The sequence below is a fragment of the Marmota monax genome, unplaced genomic scaffold, assembly GCF_021218885.2.
Source record: "Marmota monax isolate L192 unplaced genomic scaffold, Marmota_monax_Labrador192_F-V1.1 WCK01_AAM20220418_F8-fsc00040, whole genome shotgun sequence".
In the NCBI taxonomy this organism is placed as follows: Eukaryota; Metazoa; Chordata; class Mammalia; order Rodentia; family Sciuridae; genus Marmota; species Marmota monax.
In genome coordinates this window covers 14,940,689-14,962,173 of record NW_026692782.1, presented here as the reverse complement: position 1 = coordinate 14,962,173, position 21,485 = coordinate 14,940,689, and the positions used below count along the sequence as shown (strand labels likewise).

The window sequence follows — 21,485 nt, the reverse complement described above, 5'->3', positions numbered from 1 at the left end:
GATGTTCACAACAACATTACTCCCGAAGTCCAAAGGTAGCAGCAACCTGAGTGTCCAGATGGGTGCATGATGAACAGAGTGTGGTCTCTACACACAACCAAGTAACATGAAGCCTGGACAAGGGAGGAAATTCTGCCTCATGCTGTAACATGGAGGAAGCTCAAGGACATTATGCCAGGTGAAATATGCCTGTCACATGAGGACAAATAACATGTGATCCCACTTATCCATGTACCCAAAGTAGTCAGAGTCATGAAGACAGAAAGTACATGGGGTTGCTGGGGGGTTGAGGGAGAGGTGAATGAAGAGTGTTTAATGGGTATAAATTTTCAGTTTTGCAAGCTGAAAAATCATTAGTTCTGATGATTGCACAACAATGTGAATATACCTCACACTGAACCGTAAGCTTAAAATCATTAAGACAGAATATTTCATGTTGTGCCTACATTATTTAATTGAATTCAATTAGTTTCCCAGATTTGCTTGTTTTCATTCCCAGTTGTTGGTTGCTGCCTTCCTCAACAACATTCCTGTCATTCCAAAATCACTGGTTTGGAGAGCAAATTTCTAATTTTATTAAACATATGTATATACACGTTTGTATGTATACATATATATGGACACACAAAGAAAAAATTTTCTTTATAGAAACAGAATCTTAAGACAGAAGGATCAGGCTTATTCAGTGCACAAAACAGTTCAAGAATACCAAACTATTGGGCTGGGGATGTGGCTCAAGCAGTAACGCGCTCGCCTGGCATGCGCGGGGCACTGGGTTCGATCCTCAGCACAGCATAAAATAAAATAAAGATGTTGTGTCCACCGAAAACTGAAAAATAAATATAAAAAAAGAATACTGAACTATTATAGATGCTATCTTAAATGAATTTCAAAGCTCCCCAAGGATTTAGTTATATGAATATGATTCTAGGAATGAGGTCCTAAAACTCCCTTGCTAGATTTCAGTTGATACAGTAGTTTTTAAAACATCCAGGTATAATGTACAACAAAAGCACAGCACAAGCAACAAAGAAAAGATAGATAACTTGGACTTTATTAAATTTAAAATTTTTATACACCAAAGGGCACTTCCTAGAAAATGAGAAGGTAGGGCTAGAGATGTAACGCAGTGGTGGACTGCTTGCCTAGCATATGTGAGGCCCTGGATTTGATCCTACACACACACACACACAGTGAAAATACAACCCACAGAATGGGGAAAAATAATATCAGAAACCACATATCCAAGAAGGGGCTAGTATCCAGTATATATAAAGAATCCATACAACTCAACAGCAAGAACAAGACTATTAAACTTTAAAATATCAAAGGCTTAAATAGACACTTCTCCAAAGAAGAGAGATGAATGCCCAGCAAGTGCATAAAAAGATGCTCAAGATCTTTACTGATTAGGGAGTGCCAATTATAGCCACTAGGAGATAACAATCCACACCTATTCAGATGGCTATCAACGAAGAAAAAAAAAAGGAAAATAACAACTGTTGGTGAGAATCTGCAGAAATCGGAATCCTCGTACATTGTTGGTGGAATGGAAAGTGGTGCCGCCACCATGGAAAACAGCAATGCCCAAAAAGCAAAACACAGAAGCACCATATGACCCCGGAATTCTACTCTTTAGGTAGAATCCGAGATAATGAAAAACATAAATTTAAACAAGAATTGGTAGAAGAATGTTAATAGTGGTATTATTCAGCCAAAAGGTGGAAACAACCCAAATGCCCGTTTTTCATAAGGAAAAATGAAATGTGACATAAACAGAACAAAGAATATCATTCAGCCATAGAAAGGAATGAAGCACTGATACGTGTCCCAATGTGGATGGACTAAGTGAAAGAAGCCAGAAACCAATGACCACAGAACATTTGATTCTGTGGATATGAAATGTTCAGAATAGCCAAATCCACGGGGACATAAGCAGATTAGTGGTTGACAGAGGCTGGGCAAGGGTGGAATAGAAAGTGTCTGCTTAATAGGTGTGAGGTTGTTTTGGGGGTGAAGAAAATGTTCTGGAATTAGTTGTAATAGTCATATAACTCTGTAAATGTACTAAAAGCTATTGAATTGTTAAAATGGGAATTAAATTGAGAATTCTATGTTCTAGGAATTTTGCCTTGGTTAAAAGAAAGAAAGAGAGAGGAAAAAAGCCAGGCACAGTGGTGCAAGCCTGTAATCCCAGTGACTCAGGAGGCTGGGGCAGGAGGATTGCAAGTCCAAGGCCAGTCTCAGCAAATTAGTGAGGCTCTAAACAATTGAGCAAGACCCTGTCTCAAAACAAAAATGGCTGGAGATGTGGCTCAATGGTAAAGCATTCCTGGGTTCAAATCCCAGTACCAGGAAAAAAGGAAGGAAGGAGGGATGGATGGATAGATGAAGGAAGGAAGGGTAGGTCAGAGATAGAGGGAGAGAGAAGAGAAGAGAAGGAGGGGAGGGGAGGGGAGGGGAGGGGAGGGAAGAAAGCCAGAAATAGCATAGCTTTCTTTCAGAGGCTTTGGTGGAGATGGGCAGAAAGAACCGTATAGATTTAGGCCAGGGCTAGGTGTGGCTCTGCGGTAGAGCGTTTGCCTAGAATGCTCTGAGACCCTGGGTTCAACTCCCAACAATGCAAAAAAGACAAAATAGATGTAGGCCACTGGACAAGACCCTGTGGTCAGATGACAGCAGGAGCCAAACAAACCACAGAGCCACAGCCTGGGCTTCCTAACTCCTGCTCAGAGTTCTTTCTGCTGGACAGCTCCTGGGAACCAGAGCAACCTCTGTACATTTGCTCAGAAGCAAACCCAAAACCCACTTCAAGGCAGTACCAGTGTGTAGCTTCTGGCCCGCGCTACCAGTCTTGACCACAGGCTGCAACAAGTTCAAGCGGCCACCAGTCCACCTGCCATTGCTTTTATTAAAGACTTCCTCATTTGTTTGTGGACCATGACTGTTAGGGACAACACGTTTGTGTCCCTTTCAAAATATTAAAACCCTAACCCCCATGAGATTGTATTAGGAGGTGAGACCTTTGGAAGGTAATTAGGTCGTGAGGGTGGAGCCTCATGACAGGATCACTGTCCTTATAAAAGAGAGGCAGGGCCGGGCACAGTGGCGCACACCTGTAATCAGCAACCTTGGAAGCTAACACAGGAGGAACACAAGTTCCAGGCCAGCCTGGGCAATCTAGCAAGGCTCTGTTTCAAAATGGAAAATATAAAGGTCTGGGGGTGCAGCTCAGTGGTAGAGCACTCCTGGGTTCAATCCCCAGTACCATCCAAAAAAAAATTATAAAAAATTAATGAAAGACAGAGAGTTGCCTCCTCTTTATACACCACCAGGTGAGTACACAGCACTATGTTGGCCATCGGTGACCAGGAAGGGCCCCCACCACACATGGACTCCAATCTCCCGCACTGTGAGGAACAAAGACCTTTTCTATGGGGATGTGTCTTGATCTATGATCTGTCACAGCAACCCAAAATGACTTAGGCAATGATTTATATCAAGTGCAAAAATCATATTGTCATCACATTGCTCTAAACCTAGAAAGGGATGTCATTCATACTGTCAGAGTTGGCCTGTGTCCCAGCAATATTTGAAGACATTTCTTATGTTTAAAAAAAAAGATGGATAGAACATCAGCAATTTAGGGTTCATTCATAAAGACAATCAACCATCCAGTTTACAAAAAATTTCAGAGTACACTTCAAAAATGGGTGAGAAAAGTTGGCATTTGTAACACTTTTACAATAGTTAATTCTTGGGAGATGAAATGAGAAGAAATGATTTTTTAAAATTAATTTATTTTTAAAATGTTTATTTTTTAGTTATACACAATACCTTTACTTTGTTTATTTATTTTTATGTGGTGCTAAGGATCGAACCCAGGGCCTCACGCGTGCTAGGCGAGCACTCTATCACTGAGCCACAACCCCTACCCAAGAAATGATTGATACGGAAAACATCTCAGCACATCACAGTTCTTAAGAAGCTCTCTGGTCACAGAGTCCTGAGTTCAATCCAAGCTCTCACATTTCATTTACAAACTGCTTTGTAAGTTTCTTTTACCTTTAGATATTTATTTTGCAAAGTAAGAATGAAGTACCATCTACTTAGCAGAGTTGATTTGGGATTAATAAGACAGCACCCACCTGGCCAATCCCATAGAAACAGGAAGTTCAATGGGATATACAGTTTTATTCTCTCTCTCTCTCTCTCTCTCTCTCTCTCTCTCTCTGTGTGTGTGTGTGTGAGAGAGAGAGAGAGAGAGAGAGAGAGAGAGAGAGAGAGAGTTACTGGGGATAGGACAGGGCACTGCACATGCTGGGCAAGTGTTCTACTGCTGAGCTGCATACCAACCCCCTAAATCGTACCTCTGAGTTCACTGGACCTCACTGTCCATGGAACTGAGTTACAGAATGGTTTCCTGGAAGAAACATGGGATTCGGTTAGGAAACCTCGGTTCACATCCTAGTTCATGTACTTATTAAATAGTAAGATCTTAAGAAGTAAGTCAGTGAAATGTTACAGAAAAGGAATAATGCATATATCAAAGGGGGTTGGAGAAGGGCTTTAATGTAACGTATTCTGCACATTCTAAAATGTAGACTTTAGGATGGAAAAGCACATCCTAGAGTTAGGTAATGCTACATAAATGACAAGGTTTTATGGTAGAAGACTGCAGAGAGACTGAGAGAAGAGATCTCCATCCTAATCCTGTAATCGTCACCAGAGTTCCACTGGATGAGGAGGCTTTCTGAGCATCGCCTTCTCTACTTTTAGAATGAGACAATTAAGTACTATTAGGTCTCTTTCAATCTGTAACATTCAAGAATGGCAGACTTTGTGTGTGTGGGGGGGGGTGGGGGGGGTGTGGTACTGGGGATTGAACCCAGGGATACTCTACCAGTGCATTGCATCACCAGACCTTTATAGTTTGAGATAAGTTCTAGTCACTAAGGCTGGCCTCAAACTTGTCATCCTCCTGCCTGAGCCTCCTGAGTGCACACTGCAACCAGCTGGTCATAAACATTCAAATATGTGATCAGTTTCGACAGTTCCTCCTTTCTCGGGTGAGAAAAGAGGGACTTGTGCACCAAAGGACTCCTAAGAATACCTGGCCTATCTATCAGACCTGGAAGAATTGCCAGCCCTACCTTGATTTTCATGGCGTAGACCCAGGAGTTTATGAACTATACAACATTCAAGAGCTCAGGGTCAGATTCATCAGTGACAGTTCAAAGACAACAATTCTCCTCTTCCTGGAACTGTGGGTGGAGAGATAGAGGGCAGAAGCAGTCCAGATAGCCAGAGGCTTCCTCTGCTTAGGCCTTGGGCCCCGGCTAGAGTTCTAGCTCATCCTGATCAATCCTCCCTACTTCCTTCCACAATTACTAATCGTAGACCAATTAACTGAGCAACAATTTTTAAGTTGTCCATGACCTGTTATAATTCAAATAATATAAGAAATATTATTCAGCCTTTTATAAAAGGAAATTCTGTCCCTTGCTATCATATGGGAAGTCCTGAAGGACATTATGCAGAGTGAAATAATCCAGTCCCAGAGGACAAAGCTGTTTGATTCCACTTACACCAGGTATCTTGAATAGTTGGACTCAGAGGCAGAAGTCAGAGTTGAGTAGTCAGACTCAGAGGAGAAGGGTAAGTGAGGGCTGGGGGCGGGATCAGGAGTGGCTGTTGACCTGGTACAGAGTTTGAGTTTTGCAAGATGAAAAAGCTCTGGAAATCATTTGCATAACAATGAACATTCTTATTTTTTTTAAATATTTTTTAGTTGTTGATGGACCTTTATGTATTTATTTATTTGTATGTGTTGCTGAAAATCGAACTCAGTGTCTCATGCATACTAGGCAAGCACACTACCACTGAGCCACAATCCCAGCCCCACAATGAACATTCGTAACGCTACATGGAACTGCACATTTAAAAATGACTGAGGCAGGAAATTTTACAATATGTGTATTTTACCAAAATTAAAATTTGTTTCTGATTTAACTAGTTATATGATCAGTTCAATAATCAGTTGGGGAATCAAGAGCAACCAATTATAATGGATTATCATTATTTCTTTCCCCTTTCCAAGTACTGATCCCTCCCAGTTCTCTCTCTCTCTCTCTCTCTCTCTCTCTCTCTCTCTCTCTCTCTCTCTCTCTCCCCCCCCCCCCCCACCCCATGACCTTGAGTGGCTCTCAGGTCTTTTTTGAATCCTGAATGCCCAAATGGCCATATCTGTACCTCCTCTTTGGAGCAATGTCAGTGACCTCTAAAGTACCAAATCATTGCTCTCGTTCTAGGCTCCAGGCCAGACCTCCACCACACATCCCACTAACTAGACATCCCTTTTGTTTCTCAGACTAGTCTATTATCAAACAAGAATCTCTGGGGACAACTTAGATATTAGCCGTTCACACAAAAGGTGAACTACTTTAATTACTAGGATTTCTCTGCCTCCACGATTAACTCAAGGAAAGTATTCTGGATGGGAGAAGGAAGAGCAGAGGGGGAGAGTGAACACGTTGCCCTTTAAGAAAGAGGGACTTAGAAGGGGCTGGCTATGAGGAAGGGTGAGGTGGTGTTGAACAGTACAGGGGGCAACAGAACAACGGGCACCTGGGACTGGGAGGGAACCAATATTGGTGGGGGGTGATATTAGAAAGCATTTTAGAGACTTGGTGGTTGTCTTAAACCACTCTGTCCTGCTAGAAGAGAATACCTGGGACTGTGTGACTTATAATGAAGATTATTTGGCTTGTGATTCTGGGGACCAGGAAGTCAGATCAAGGAGCCACATGTGGTGAGGGTGACAATGTGATCAGCATCCATCCATGCACAAGGTAGAGCCCTCCCATTAATAGGTCCTGCCCCCAACACTGCCACACTGGGCATTAGGTTTCCAACATAAGCTTTCAGGAGACACAGTCAAGCCATTAGGTCACAGCAGTGCTCTCCCTGGTTCACTCACTGTACCTGCCCTGGAAAAGGACAGTCACTTCCCTGTCACTCCAGTCTGCACAGGGTGTCTGCTGCTAGGAGAAGGGCCTGGACGTCCTTCTGGAGGGCATGCTCACAGTCCAGTATTCCCGGATGAGCAGCGGATTGTGGCTAAACCATGCCTGGGGTGGAAGGGAGGGAATGTCTGGGATGAAGGGAAGAGGATGGGACACAAGGGCACTAGCAAGGGACAAGTAGGCTCTAATGCAGATGTTCAGTGTTCATAGGGAAAGGCTTGGTCCCCAGAATGGCAGTACTGGGAGGTGGCATGGACCATTAAGAGGTGGGTCCTTGTTTGAGGTCACTGTGGGTGTGCTCTCAAAAAGAATTGTGGGACCCTGATGTGTGAGTGTGTGTGTGTATGTATGTGTGTGTGTGTGTGTGTGTGTGTGTGGAACCATCAGACAAAACAAACCTCTTTACCTCATAAGTAGCCTTCCGTGGATATTTTGTTACAATAAGGAAACTTACTAATTCACTATGGAGCTGCCTTTCTGTTCTCCATTCCGAGAGTCCCTCACAGGTGGTAATCAACGTAATTTCACTGCACCCCAAAGTGGATGTCTGCAGTGACATATGGTAAAAAAGACAGTAACAAGATAGAAGCTTTCTTCACTCGTAGCTGCCATTATCACCCTTTCCCTTCACCAAAACCTGACAGCCCACGTCAAACCACACCTCATGCTTCCTGGTGCTGAGTTGCTCACACTCTGCAGCATCTTTCATTTAGGCCCTGTCAATGTATCCACTCAGCCTCTCATCTCTTATGAGCCACATGGCTAAGGAAGCTGTTTCCTCCCTTCCCAAAGTTGCTAGAACAACATCAGGACTCTTAGTATGACAGGCAGGCAAAGCCACATCTGACCTCCCACTGACAGTACCTACAAATACAGATTCAGGGGCAGAGAGAGGGCATTAGACAAAGTTCCCAGGGTGCACTCAGTTTGCCTCTTTGTGCCAGGACTCCTGAGAGGACTGCAATGAGATGCTGGTGGTCACCTTTGCTTATTAGCTGAAAACTAAGTAATGACCACTCAATTCAGTCAAAATGGTGGGCTCAACTGTGCTTTTGGAAATCTTCATTGTTATATACAAATACACGTATGCACACCAAATGCTTTTTCCCTCGTACATAGGCATGAAAAATTCAAACATTGTAAGCACCTATCCAGGTAAATGTTCTTAGTTATGAATGACAAATCCCATAGGAGTAGCCCTTATGTGATAATGCTAGATTGAACGTGAAAACGCAGGGAAGACTGCAGAAAGACTAAGACTGAGCAGAAGTGCCTTCTATTACTAACAACCAAGCAGTCTAAACTGCATGGGATCTTGATTGGATATTTTTCTCTCCAAATCTCCCCCTCTTCTGGGGATTACAATTTAGAAGTCCAATTAAATTTAGGGAGTGTCTGAACAAATAGCCCTGATGATCAAACATCTAAGCTTCTAAATGGACAGCAAAGAAGATGTGTTATTTAACCCAGTGAAACTAAGCCTTTCAAAAGCAAGCTTCACCTCCCTGCCATCATTATAGGGTGACCACTCTCAACCCCTGTCCCCTGATCTGCCATTCTTTACATTATCTCTTCTTTGCTTCCCAGGTGTTTTTCTGCTCCCTCCAGGACATCAGAATTACCAGCACACTTGCCTCCCATGACACTGCATACACAATCATGATTTTGTGTGATCCTGGCCTCACCCAGGGTCCTCCCACAAGGAAGTACAGCACACTCACCCCACTTTCACCATCAGGTATATTAATTAGAAACTTTTGATTCAATTGTCTGATCCCTTGGAACAAAGCAAATTTTTTTTTCAGATTTAGATTCTTCTGGTTGCCTCATAGGAAAACATGGATATGAGATAAATTGAATGTCAGGACAGGGAGTGGGAGAGTGAATATAAATAGATTAGTTGCCTCGCCTTTTGAAAATGACAGCAAATCATTTATTGTTCTTAGAATCGGTTCTGTAAAAGTCAAAAGCTACAAAACTGTATGCCATGGCAGGAAAGGGGAATATCATGCTCCAAACATTCTTTATTTTATTTGTCTTCATGTGGTGCTGAGGGTTGCACCCAGTGCCTCATATGTGCTAGGCAAGTGCTCTACCATTGAGCTACACCCCAGCCCGCCAAACATTCCTATCTTCTCTTAATTGTTCTCTGATGGGTATGCAACCTTAACACCAAATAAATGCATGTGAAATCCCTCAGTAAATGTGCGTAGAAGACCCCAACTTCTCTCGAAGCCCTTTGAGAGGAAGCATCTTGAACTTTTTATGACTACCTTCCTCCTGCCCTAGCAGGCAAGGCATACAACAGGTTTTCAACAAATGATCCTTGATTGATTTTTCTCATCTTCACCATGGGTGTGAGAGAAAAGAAACAAAAAAACAGTGTTAACACATTTTGCACTGTAAATGATCAGTTGAGAAATTAAGGCTGTTAAAAAAAATATTGCACAAGTATAAAAATCACCCTGTTAAAGAAAAAATTGTGTGTATGAAGACTATTGGGTTTTAAATACCCTCTGCTCACATGTGCCAAACATTAAACATTTTCTAAAATCAAGGTTATCCAACCAACCTTCTTTGTCTCCCCATTAACCCAATATAAGGAGACCAGTCTTCAAACGTAAGGAGGCTTTTTGCTTTTCTTTCTTACCCTTTGAACATAATCCACTTAAGTCCCCATCCCCAAGGTGCTTCCCAAGCGGGCAGAGCGGGTGACGCTCTGGGAAGCCTTTACTGAGACACTTAAGCAAAACTCCGTTTTCCACATGGGCTATTTAGGAGCCTCTCGGTTTCCTTGGGTGACCCACGACCTCCCTTGCTCTTCGCATGCTGTGAATAGGAAGCAGGGTGGAGAGATTCTCCGAGGCTGTCCGGGGAGGCGCTAGCCATGGTACTGACCTCGGAGCTCAGGACGAGAGCGCAGAGGGTGCCCGAGGAGGTGTGACCACGAGTAGCTGAGTAGCCTTGGAACCCCTGCCCCTCCCGACCCCCGGGGAGTCCACAGGCCTTCACGCCAACCCTCCACTGCACGCTCCAAGCTGCATCAAAAAAGGGTGGGGCACCCAGCCACAGCTGCAAACGGAAGCCGCCCCGGAGGATTTAAGAAGAATGGAACCATAGTCACCCCAACCCCCATGCGACGTCCCCAGCCAGGGATCCGCCTGTCCTTTATGCCCACTCCCCACCTCCCAGGCCCAGGAGGCGCGGGCAGCCTTTGTGGGCACATAGCCTCCCACCGCCGAGCCAAGCCCGAGCCTCGCCGCACCCTGCGCTCAGAAGGGGCGGGCAGGGTGGGGTGCGCGCGTGCAGATGCGGGAGGCAATATTCAGGGCGGGTCCTGCAGGCGGGCACGCTGGGGTGCTCTGGGGTGCTCGGTTCTCCGCCGAGGTGGAAGGGGGCGAGGGAGGGGCGACCCCCGCGCCCCGTCTCCGTCTCCACCCACAAGCCCCCATACCAACCTGGTCGTTGAGGTTCTGCAGAGCCTCCTTGCCCGAGGTCCGCCGGATCTCCACCTTCCGGCCCGATTCAACAGATGGCTCCCCGCCGGCACGCCGGCCCTGGCGGGAGTACGGCGGCTGCGGGTCCGGGCCCAAGTGGGCGACGTCCCGCTGCTGAGCCACCACCTGCCCCGAGCCCCGGCCCACCGACAACGAGTCGAAATCGATGGTCTTATTCTCCGAGGACCCTTCCACCGGGCAGAACATGCCACAGAATTTCTGCCGGGGCTTGGGGCTGCCCGAGCCCAGGTTTTTAAAGAAGGCAGGGACCTCTTCGTCCTCTGCCGCCTTCCCAGACTGCTTCCTCTCGGCCATGGCGCGGGGACACGGGGAGGGTCCTCTCCGCCAGTCAGTCCGTCCGTCTGCGGGTCCCTAAGTCTCCCTCTCGGTGAGCACAAACCCCGAGCTGCTGCGAGGCTGCCTCGCTCTGCCTACCGCAAGGTGTACAGAAAGGAAGGAGGGCTGGCGAGCGGCGACCCACCCCTCTGGTCCCTCCCCCTGACCCCGCTTTCTCCCCTCCCTGCCCACGCCCCCCGCAGCCGCCCAGCGAGCTCAGGCGAGCGGCAAAGTTGGGTCTGGGAGGGCGGCCGCTGCGGCAGCGGAGCCCGGAGACTGCCAGTTCCCGGCAGCAGGGGAGGAGCCGGGCGCGGGCGGGGCGGGGGCGGGGGCGGGGCGCGGAGGGCGGCCGGGAGAGCGCGGAGCGAGAGGGGAGGGGAGGGCCGCGCCCCAGAGCCTTGCGCTCCGGAAGTGAAGCGGCCAGACCACCGGCTAACGTATGCGCAGGGGCATACCGCTAACCGCTCTCGGCGCCTGGGTAAGTGTGGGTCAGGTAAGCGGGCCGAGGACCCAAGGCCAACTCTCGCACCTACTGGCCCTGGCGCCTCTCTTTTGTCGCATTGCGGAGGTGGGCCTGGGGCGAGGGCGCATCAAGGATGCGGCTCCCACCCTCTTACCCGAGGTGTGAACTGATGGATGTGGAAGGGGTCAGCCTGGCAAGCGCTGGGAGGAGAAAGGGTGCAGTCAAGTAGCAGGAACAGGAACGTGCCTGCTGACCCCAGGACACTAAAGCTATGTATCTTTATGCCTAGGCGGGCTACAGAAAGCAAAGGGAAATAAGAAGGTTCTCGGTTTTGTGCATCCATGGTGTTGGGGGCGGGGAGAGTACAAGATGGAGGGGAGAACTGCAGAGGGGCTTAGCAAATGGAAAGGGAAATGTGAGAGAGATGGTGTGTAGCAAAAAGTGCAGTCTGCGAATCCTTGCCTTGCACCACAGTTTACGGAATAAAGAAATAGAACCTCTGTATTAGCCAAGGTACCATAATATATTAAGTTATGGTACCAGGTACCATAATATACGCCACTGCCCCAAGAAAGGACCAAGAGAGTGTCATGATTTGGTATCTTCCGACCACTAACAGCATTAAAAGTGGGGGTGGGGCTAATCAGAATGATACACATTCCCTAAATCGCCAGACTTTCTGGCTTCCGGGGCGCACCAACTAGAGCCCACATCTCTGCCCCAGTTGCGCACTGCGCCAGAGCCAACGTGTTTCCCGGGTTGCCAGGTGCCACTTGCGTGGCTCATTACGTGTGAGCAGGCCCGTGTGTCACGCGGGCAGTAGGTAGTAGGTGCTCGTTGGGAGGGAGTGCGGTGAATTGTGTGGGGTCAAGCTGGAGGAAAATTGGGGACTCGATGTATATGTGCAGATTTGCAGCCACGGCCGCAAGGTTGGTGGATATCACTGGGCATTTTCCCTCTGTGGGGGTCTTCCTTCTTCCTTCTTCTGTCCATCTCTAAGTCATTTCAGCCTGAGGCCACTGCCGCTGGTCCTTTCCAGCCCCCCTCTTCACCTTGCTCCACTGTGGCAAAAGCCTGCAGAAACTAGTCCATCCTTTGGTGGCTCTGGAGGAAGGTGTGCGCATGCTCAGTGACCTGGGTGGGTTTGCGAAGGGCAGCAGGATGAAGAATTCAGCCACATTGTCCACCTGTCCGCCCCTCTCAACTGTGAGGGATCGTTTGATGTATGGAGTTAAATTTGGAGGGCATGCGGCCACCCTTTGAAGATTAGGAATCTCTGAAACGAGAAGTCAGGAAGACAGAGAATATACTCATCTCCTCCCAGGACTTAGGTGCAGATGTGCTTCGCGTTTGTTAAAGCGAGTTTGTGTAATTTCCGAGGCACAGCAGCCCAGTGGGGTGACCGCTTTCCAAGTTAGGAAACAGATTTCGAGAGATTGAGGTACCGTACCCAAGATCAGGATCTGATTAAACTAAACCAACAATTTCAGTGGGGGGTCTTCACTTGGAAGCCTGGTTTCTTTTCCAGATTATCCTGTGGACCCCTTATCAAGTTCTTACATATTTTGCCAGGCACATTGGCATACGTCTGTAATCCCAGCGACTAGGGAGGTGAAGCAGGAGAATGACAAATTCAAGGCCAGCTTCCCCAATTTAGCAAGACCCTGTCTCAAAATAAAACAGGACAGGGGAGATAAAACACCCCTGGATTCAATCGGCAATCCACTTGAAGCTCTTTATTGAGGTTCACATTCTAGTTGGGAATTCTATCCTGCGAGAAGAGCCCTCCAGAGGTGACGCGAACTTTGGCATGACAGCTTTTCCACAGGCCTCTGTTTTAGTCGTATGTTTTTTTTTTTGTTTGTTTGTTTGTTTGTTTGTCGCTGTGACCAAAAGACCTGACAAGAACAACATAGAGGAGGGAAAGTTTATTTGGGGCTCATGGTTTCAGAGGCCTCTGTCCATAAATGACCGACTCCATAGCCCTGAGCCCAAGGTGAGGCAGAACATATGGTGGAAGAGCAGAGCCATCAGGGAGCACAGAAAGAGAGAGAGAGGGTGCTCTGCTCACCAGGGACAAATGTAAACCCCAAGGTACACTCCCCATGACCCACATCTTCCAGCCAGTTAATCCACCAGTGGATAAATGTACTGGTTAGGCTGAGACTCTCATAACTCAATCTTTTCACCTCTGAACATTCTTGTATTGTCGCACACATGAGGTTTGGAGTGGGGGTGGGGTACCATATATCTAAACCTTAACAGCATGGGAGATGTTTCTTCCTGGGCCTTCAGTGTCTTTTTTACATACCAGGTGTCCTCTAGATACTCCAATGGGGAGGAAAGTCATCCTGTATTTTAGAAAGGAAATGCAGGCCTGGAGCTATCAGCAGTCTCAGGTCCCTGGGGCTTCCAGGCATAGGTATGGGGCAACATTTTGTTCTTCTAGCTCTCTGGCACTATGGTGTGACCTTCAGCAACTCCCAGAAGGATTTTGGAGCCACTCTTTCTAGAACAGCTGCTACCATAGCAATAAACTGGCATCTGTGATATATGAACTCAGTTTGGATTGGTGGAGATTTTCAGGCCAAGGAGAAAATAGTTGTAGCTCCCAACATACACTCCACATCTTCAGTGTGGGATATTCAGCAACAGCATTTGGGTCAACAGTGGAATGCATATGCTGCAGTGTCCCCATGAGGTTCCATTGCCTAGTGACTTAGTAGTTACCATAGTTTTTCTAAGCACAGGATGTGGCCTGTTATCCAGTCACAGCTGGGTACAGTGGCACAGGTCTGTAATCCCAGCAACTCAGAGACTAAGGTGGGAGGATTTCAAGTTCAAGGCCAGTCTCGGAAATTTAAGGAGACACTGTCTCAAAATAAAAGGGTTGGTGATATAGTACTGTGGTAAAGCACCCCTGGGTTCAATCCCCATTATGAAAAAAGAAAAAACAAAAAGTTACCCTCATGATTATTGTAGGGACTCCTCCGCGTTATGCTCTCTGCTGTCCAGACAGGCAAGCACTCTATCAAATGAGTGTTGGTCGTACAAAGTTTTGTGTTAGTAGTTTACCATCCATAGCCAAAGAAACAACCCCTTTGTGCCTTTGTGAAGCCTCACTAGACCTAAAAGTGGATTATTCCATAATTCCAGATTTAACTTATTTGAGATTTTAGTAACTTATTTTTATATGTTTAAGTAACTCTCGGTTGAATTTTTTTTTTTTTTTTTTTTTTTGGTACTAGGGATTGAACCCAGGGGTATGTTATTTTTTTTTTTTTTTTTTTTTTGAGATTTCAAATTTGTTTATTTATTTATTTATTTATTTATTTTTTAGTTATCGGCGGATACAACATCTTTGTTTTGTATGTGGTGCTGAGGATCGAACCCGGGCCGCACGCATGCCAGGCGAGCGCGCTACCGCTTGAGCCACATCCCCAGCCCCCCCAGGGGTATGTTATTATTGAGCTATGTCCAAAGTTTTTTTAATTTATTTTGAGACAGAGTCTCCCTGAATTGGTTAGGTCCTGGCTAAATTGCTGAGACTTGCCTTGAACTTTTGATCCTCCTGCCTCAGCCTCCTGAGTGTCTGGGAATATGGGCATGCACCACCATGCCCAACTAAGACTTTTTAAATCAAAGACATGAAGCATTTCCATCTTTTTTAGGCAATTTAAGTTAAATTTTGAAGAATGGTCATATTTTTTCATCCTTCTCTACTGGATTGTCATGTTTTTAAATAAGATGCATTAATCTTCATCACTGGATAGTAGGCATAAAAATATGTCATTCTTATTTATGTGTAACAGGATAGTTTGGCCTGGATGAAGCTCAGACTCACACACCATTGTGTGGAGGAGGGTAACATCGTCCTTTGCTGGAAGCTGAATATATAAACTCCTTGACTCTAACAGAACATTCTGGAACTCATAAAAAGGTATCTAGCTGCATCTTATCTCATCTTTCAAATAGCAAAGGTTTGTTTTTTGTTTTGTTTTGTTTTTTGATGCTGGGCATTGAACCCAGGGCCTCATGCATACTAGGTATATTAGTGAGCTTTTTCACTGCTATGACCAAAAGACCTGACAAGAGCAGTTTTAGAAGAGAAAAGTTTATTTGGTACTCTCAGTTTCAGAATCTTAAGTTCATAGATGGCTGGCTGCAATGCTGTGGACCCAAGGTGAGGCAGAACATCCTGCAGAAGAGAGTGGTGAATGAATGAAAGCAGCTCAGGACATGGCCACCAGGAAGCAGAGAGATCTGCACTCACCAAGGACAAAATATAAACCCCAAAGGCACACCCCCAGTGACCTGTCTTCTCCAGACACACCCTACCTGCCTAAGTTACTGCCCAGTTAATTCCTTCAAGTGAATTACTGCTCTGAGGTTAAGGCTATCATAACCTGATCATTTCACCTCTAAACTTCCTTGCATTGTGTCACATGTGAGCATTGGGTGGACACCTCCTATCTAAACCATAACACAAGGCAAATGTTCTACCATTGAGCTACATCCCCAGCTCATGCAAAGATCTTGAATCCTGCCTGAGTAATCAACATGTCTACTAATCATTTGAGGCAGGGAAACTAGATTGCAGTAAGTTCCCCTAGAGGGGAAAAGTCACAATAAGCAAAGAAGGGGTGTAACAGGACAGCCCTATCAGAATGGCATGGACAGAAGTGCAGTGGGAGGCGAAGACTCCAGTCTACCCCCAGTTCCATCCCAAACTAGAGTTCAAATGCTTCCTGGGCTGTGGTTAGAAATGAGCATTGTTTCACCAGGATTCTAAGCCACCCTCTGTAATGCGTCTCTCCAGGAGTCCTGGGTGCTGGAGTAGAAGACATTTTCCCACCAACTGGAGAGAGGAGAAGTGTCAGAGACCAGGCGACAGTGGGAAAAGCAGCTCTTCCAGGTGCCTCCACGGTCAGGGAAGGGTCAGTGCCACGTGGCTGCCAAAGTCCAGGAGGGAAACAGCAGCAAGTGAACTGCAGAGCCAGAGGCAGTGGCACTACCTTGGGGTAGGTCTGCAGACAAACGGGGAAGTGCAAGTAACTGGTCCTGCTTGAAGATTTTGAGACTGCTCGTGGAGAGACCCTCTGGTGGGTTGTGAGTTTGGAGTATTATCACCCCTAAGGCTGTGCATATCCACAGCACTAGTTGCTACCTATAGAGAGTGAGTGGTTCAGTATCTGGGACAATGGCAGTGGCACTGTTAGAGGACTGGTGCAGGATCATGAGTGTGGATGACCAGAAGTCGCTGATGGTGATGGGCATACCAGTGGACTGCGATGAGGCTGAGATCCAGGCAATCCTGCAGGAGACTTTAAAGTCTCTGGGCAGGTATAGATTGCTTGGCAAGATATTCCGGAAGCAGGAGAATGCCAATGCCGTCTTATTGGAGCTTATGGAGGATATTGATGTCTCAGTGATCCCTAGTGAGGTTCAGGGAAAGGGGGGTGTCTGGAAAGTGATCTTTAAGACCCCTAACCAGGACACTGAATTTCTTGAAAGACTGAACATCTTTCTAGAAAAAGAGGGACAGACAGTCTCAAGTATGTTCCGAGCCCTTGGGCACGATGGGGTATCTCCAGCTACAGTACCCTGTATATCTCCAGAGTTACTGGCCCATCTGTTGGGACAGGCAATGGCACATGCCCCTCAGCCCCTGCTACCCATGAGATATCGGAAACTGAGAGTGTTCTCAGGGAGTGCCAAGCCTGGCCCAGAGGAAGAGCCATTTGAGGTCTGGTTGGAACAGGCCACTGAGATAGTCAAAGAGTGGCCCATCTCAGAGGCAGAAAAGAAGAGGTGGCTGGTGGAGAGCCTGCGTGGCCCCGCCCTGGACCTCATGCACATAGTGCAGGCAGACAACCCAGCCATCAGTGTGGAGGAGTGTCTGGAGGCCTTTAAACAGGTGTTTGGGAGCCTGGAGAGCCGCAGGACCTCCCAGGTGAGATACCTGAAGACCTTTCAGGAGGAAGGGGAGAAAGTCTCAGCCTATCTGCTAAGACTAGAAACCCTGCTCCGGAGAGCTGTGGAGAAACGGGCCATCCCCAAGAATATCGTGGACCAGGTCCGCCTGGAGCAGGTCATGGCTGGGGCCAACCTTGGTGAGGTTCTCTGGTGTCGGCTTAGGGAGTTAAAGGATCAGGGCCCGCTTCCCAACTTCCTGGAGTTGATGAAGGTAGTACGGGAAGAAGAGGAGGAAGAGGCCTCCTTTGGAAATGAGAATATCCCTGGGCGCGCTGGTGCACGCCTGTAATTCCAGCGAACTGGCAGGCTGAGGCAAGAGGATCCCAACTTCAAGGTCAGCCTCAGCAGCTTAGTGAGGCCCTCAGCAATTTAGCAAGACCCTGTCTCAAAATTTAAAAAAACAAAAAGGGCTGGGGAGTAGCTCAGTGGCAAAGTGCCCCTGGATATTCAATCTCCAGTATCCCACACCTCCCCCCGCACCCCCCCCCAAAAAAAAAGAAAGAAAGAAGGAAAAGAAAATGAGACTATTGAAGGGCCAGAGGGAGGCTGTGGCCACTTGGATAATGAGGGCGATGACTATAAACCAACTGCTAAGACCACTGCCAACCAGTGGACCTGGGACGTTTGTATATTTAAACTAAGACCCTTATGATATTTTCTTTAATGTATAGAATTGAAGTCAAGGCATGATAGCCAAGTCTTTATTTTTTCTTTCTAGAAAAAAAAAATGTTTGGAGTTTCTTACCCCCTAAGTAGATTGTTAATAAAAGATTAACTTTTATTAATTGTTTATAAAAGATTAACTTCAAAATAATAGATAGTAAGTCTAAAGACATCCAAAACACCCAGACTTCTGGTTTCCTTTAAAAACCCCAAATAGACCAAAGTTTACCTGTACCATAGAAGAAAGAATTGATGTTAGAAAAGAAAATAGCTTTTATAATAAGTTAGAAAGTATAATAAGTTAGAAAGTCACAGAGTGACTTGGCTTGTCCAGAATCTCCTTGTCTCAGCTCAGCCAGTTCTTGCTGAATCCCTAGCATTGCTAGACACCGTACAGGAGCTATAAACCTCCAGCTACTGCCTGCAGTTGAGCAGGTACAAACCTGCAAGATGGGCTATGCCTTCTGGAAGTTTCCAATGAGATAAGTTGTTGGTACAGACAAGTGGAAGCAAAGTAACCATATTTGTAGATAAATTCACAGCCCCAGCAGAAAGGTCGTGGGTCATGGTTAAATGAATGGGACCATCTCCACCCATAGGTTTCTTTTTTCTCTTTCCTGAGAAGTGTTCATCCTGCCTCTGTGCTGGGTGCCATATCAGACCCTGAAGAACAGATGACTCCAAGGCCCGGGCCCAGTCTGGTTGGAGAAGGGGGTTTAGTGGCCATAGAGAACAAAAAGGAGAGTGAAGGCCCTCCCCTTTATTGAGGGCCTGCACTGTGCCAGGCATTTCACACACATCTAAGTGTGCAGCAACCCCACACTTTATAGGGGTTTTTAATTTTATTTTATATAAAAATTAGCTGAAGGTCATATGGGTTAAGTAGTCTCCTCAACACCAAAATGCTAAGAAGCAGCTCAGGATCTCCTGACTTGAGCCTGTCCACTTTCCACCATCTTTAGTGGATTTCAAATTGTGTCCTCAAAATTCTGCAGAGAGTTTTCAGCCGTCCCATCTTCAAATTACACCTTGAACTCTGTAAATATCTAGTAAATAACAGGTAGACTCAAATGTGTCAAAAGCCAAAAGTTAACATGCCAGCAGTTACCCTTAGGTTTGCTTGTTTTCAGTGACTCCTTTTGTGCAGAACTTGGAATAAAGCTTCCCTGCTGCTATCTGTGCATATATCCAAACTTCCTTTAATTGTTCATAGACTTAATGAGCGTGTGCATCTGGCCCACACATGCAATGTCAAGTGTGCTAGGACAGCTTAGACGAGCACCATTTAGTTACATGCTAGGTGAAGCTCCGACACAGTTGATGCACAGCCTCATGGTAGATTTGTGCAACTGTAACCAAGTTGCTTAGCTTCTGTGAATGTAAGTTTCCTCATCTGCAAATGGGAAGATTATAATACAGGGTGGTTATTAGGAGCAAGTGACATAACACCCTTTTAGTACTTCTCTTGATGTCTGGAACTTGGAAAACCCTTGATACATTAAGGCTCTTGGGATTTTCGTGATGCTTATTGTCATCAGCTCAGTGCATGCTTTCCTTATTCTTCTAGTTGTCCAGGAACAAGTAAAATGATAGAATCTTCCAGTCCAGTTGTGATACCTTTGCATTTAGAGACCATTTCAGCAATTCTTGAAAATGCTTGTCTTTTATACATGTGATAATATTCCAGCAGTTGTTGACAATTGTTAATGACTTGACTTTGAAACATTAAGTTATTCTTTTGAATTGTGAGTTAGCTTAACCGAAGAATATCCTGAGATTGTAACAACATTTTTTTTAAAAAAGTACCATTCATTTGTGATCATTTATCTTTCTAAAGTATTTTTCTCAATACTGTTCAACCAATGATGTGAGAGTAATCCATTACATCCTGATTTAATGTGATTTTGTATTCATGAAAATGACCTCATTATCATTGATTGATAATCTACAAAGTAAAATGTTACCAATGTGAAATTATAAAATAAATCTAAGATAATAAAAGCCTGAGTTTTTGTTGTTTTTTTCTTTTCTGATTCCTATATTGTGGTCTATATGAGTGAGAAGGTCTGTTTGAGTCAGAAGGAACTTTATTATTTAAAAAAAAAAAAAAAAAAAAGAACTGAGAGAAGTGTTTATAAAACCAAGCAAAAGGCAAAAGATCTTAAGCTCCTCTAGGCAAGAAAACCTGAGAACAAAGTGCTAGAGTAAGAATACTTGGACTATGTCTCCAGGGATGGGAGAGAGCTCAGCTCACCCATCATTGATTTCCACTTTACATACACAGGAGCAGATGGAGGCCACCCCCTCTGAGACCATCATCTCATCTGCTTAGGACAGTAACTGTCCAGATAAATTCCCCTGTCTCTGTTCTGCCAAGGGTAAAATGACCCAAAGGTGGAATCTTGCATTATGGGCTGAAGTCAGCTTTCCTTGTGGATGTGTAGAGGGGAATTTCCTCTTGCCTTTGGACATATTGAAATTGCTTCTTCTCTTATCTGAAGCACAACAGGGGAGCATTCCTCATTGGGCCTACGCACCACAGACCAGTCCACTAAAGATGAGTGTCCTGAAGGATGCCCAACCCCATCTTCTCACCACTTGAGAAAAACCTTGAAGGTAGACTCACCTTGTACTTCACGTGTCTCCAGTCCTGACCCTCAGAGACCGAGCTCTCTAAGATCTGGATACCACTACAGAAGATCAGTTTCTAGTCAGGGTCTCTGGTGTAAATTATGGACCAGGCCATCAGTCTCCTGCCTCCTCCGGCCTTAGGTGTCACCTGCCTTCTGCTGCCCATCCTAAATGCAGACTCTCAACAGGTCTCTCCTTTACTCTCGTTCCAACGGATGCTGTGCCTCCACATGTCCCTGGACATTCCACAATGTCCTAGACAAACCAGTTGAGATGACCAGTGTTCACTGCATACCTGCCACCATTTTCCTTAACTAATCGAGTGTTCTGCCCAGTGCTCTGCAGGCCTTACAAGGACCAGCTGCTTATCATCATCCATTTCCTCTTCCTAATACCTTTGCACCTTCCTGTCACATGTGCACGGCTCTGCCACCACCACCCACTGTGAATTGGGCCTGCCAAGCCTGGACAATTAGAATGACTAAGAGCAATGACAAAAGCAAGCCCATGCAGAGAAGGATCCCCCCAGAAAGGAATCTGTCTGGGTGCCATCTAAAGGGGGGAAAAAAGAGCAGAAATAAAAAGGTAAACTGTGACTAAGAGAGTGCTAAAGACTGGAAAGCAAAGAAGGGCAGGAGCTTGAGGCTGGAAGGAGTAGAATCTGAAATGAAACAGGAGAGAAGAGGAGCCAAGCAAGTCCTGGCAAAGGGGCACCAGGTTTGTTTTATGTTCCAGCAGCAAAATCCTTGGACGGTCCAAGGAACCAGAATTGGGGCAGACATCTCTCCCATCCTCCGTCAGAGAGCCAAGGAATCTTTGAGTTTGTTTAGGAAAAACTTAACTCATTGAGACGCTTTCTCGGAGTAGAAGATGGAGCCCACTGGACCAGGGCAG

At 45.9% G+C, this 21,485-nt stretch overlaps 2 protein-coding genes across 2 annotated transcripts in view; one reads left to right on the top strand and one right to left on the bottom strand.

Moving 5' to 3' along the window:
• Positions 1-10,949, bottom strand: part of Dpysl2 (dihydropyrimidinase like 2) — a 142,895-nt gene extending 131,946 nt beyond the window's left edge. The window contains exon 1 of the mRNA XM_058580422.1: positions 10,484-10,949. Coding sequence (XP_058436405.1) covers positions 10,484-10,837 — 354 coding nt within the window. The 5' untranslated portion in view covers positions 10,838-10,949. The remainder of the gene's footprint in view (positions 1-10,483) is intronic.
• A 254-nt stretch (positions 10,950-11,203) lies between these two features.
• Pnma2 (PNMA family member 2) lies at positions 11,204-19,961 on the top strand. The gene is made up of 3 exons (XM_046447859.2): positions 11,204-11,336; positions 15,134-15,261; positions 16,141-19,961. Exon 3 carries the CDS (start codon positions 16,522-16,524, stop codon positions 17,584-17,586), a length of 1,065 nt encoding a protein of 354 aa, XP_046303815.1. The 5' UTR covers positions 11,204-11,336; positions 15,134-15,261; positions 16,141-16,521; the 3' UTR covers positions 17,587-19,961.
• The last annotated feature ends 1,524 nt before the right edge of the window (positions 19,962-21,485 follow it).

Excerpts from the sequence above, each read along its gene's own strand:
- Pnma2 (XM_046447859.2), top strand. The coding sequence starts at position 16,522 with ATGGCAGTGGCACTGTTAGAGGACTGGTGCAGGATCATGAGTGTGGAT.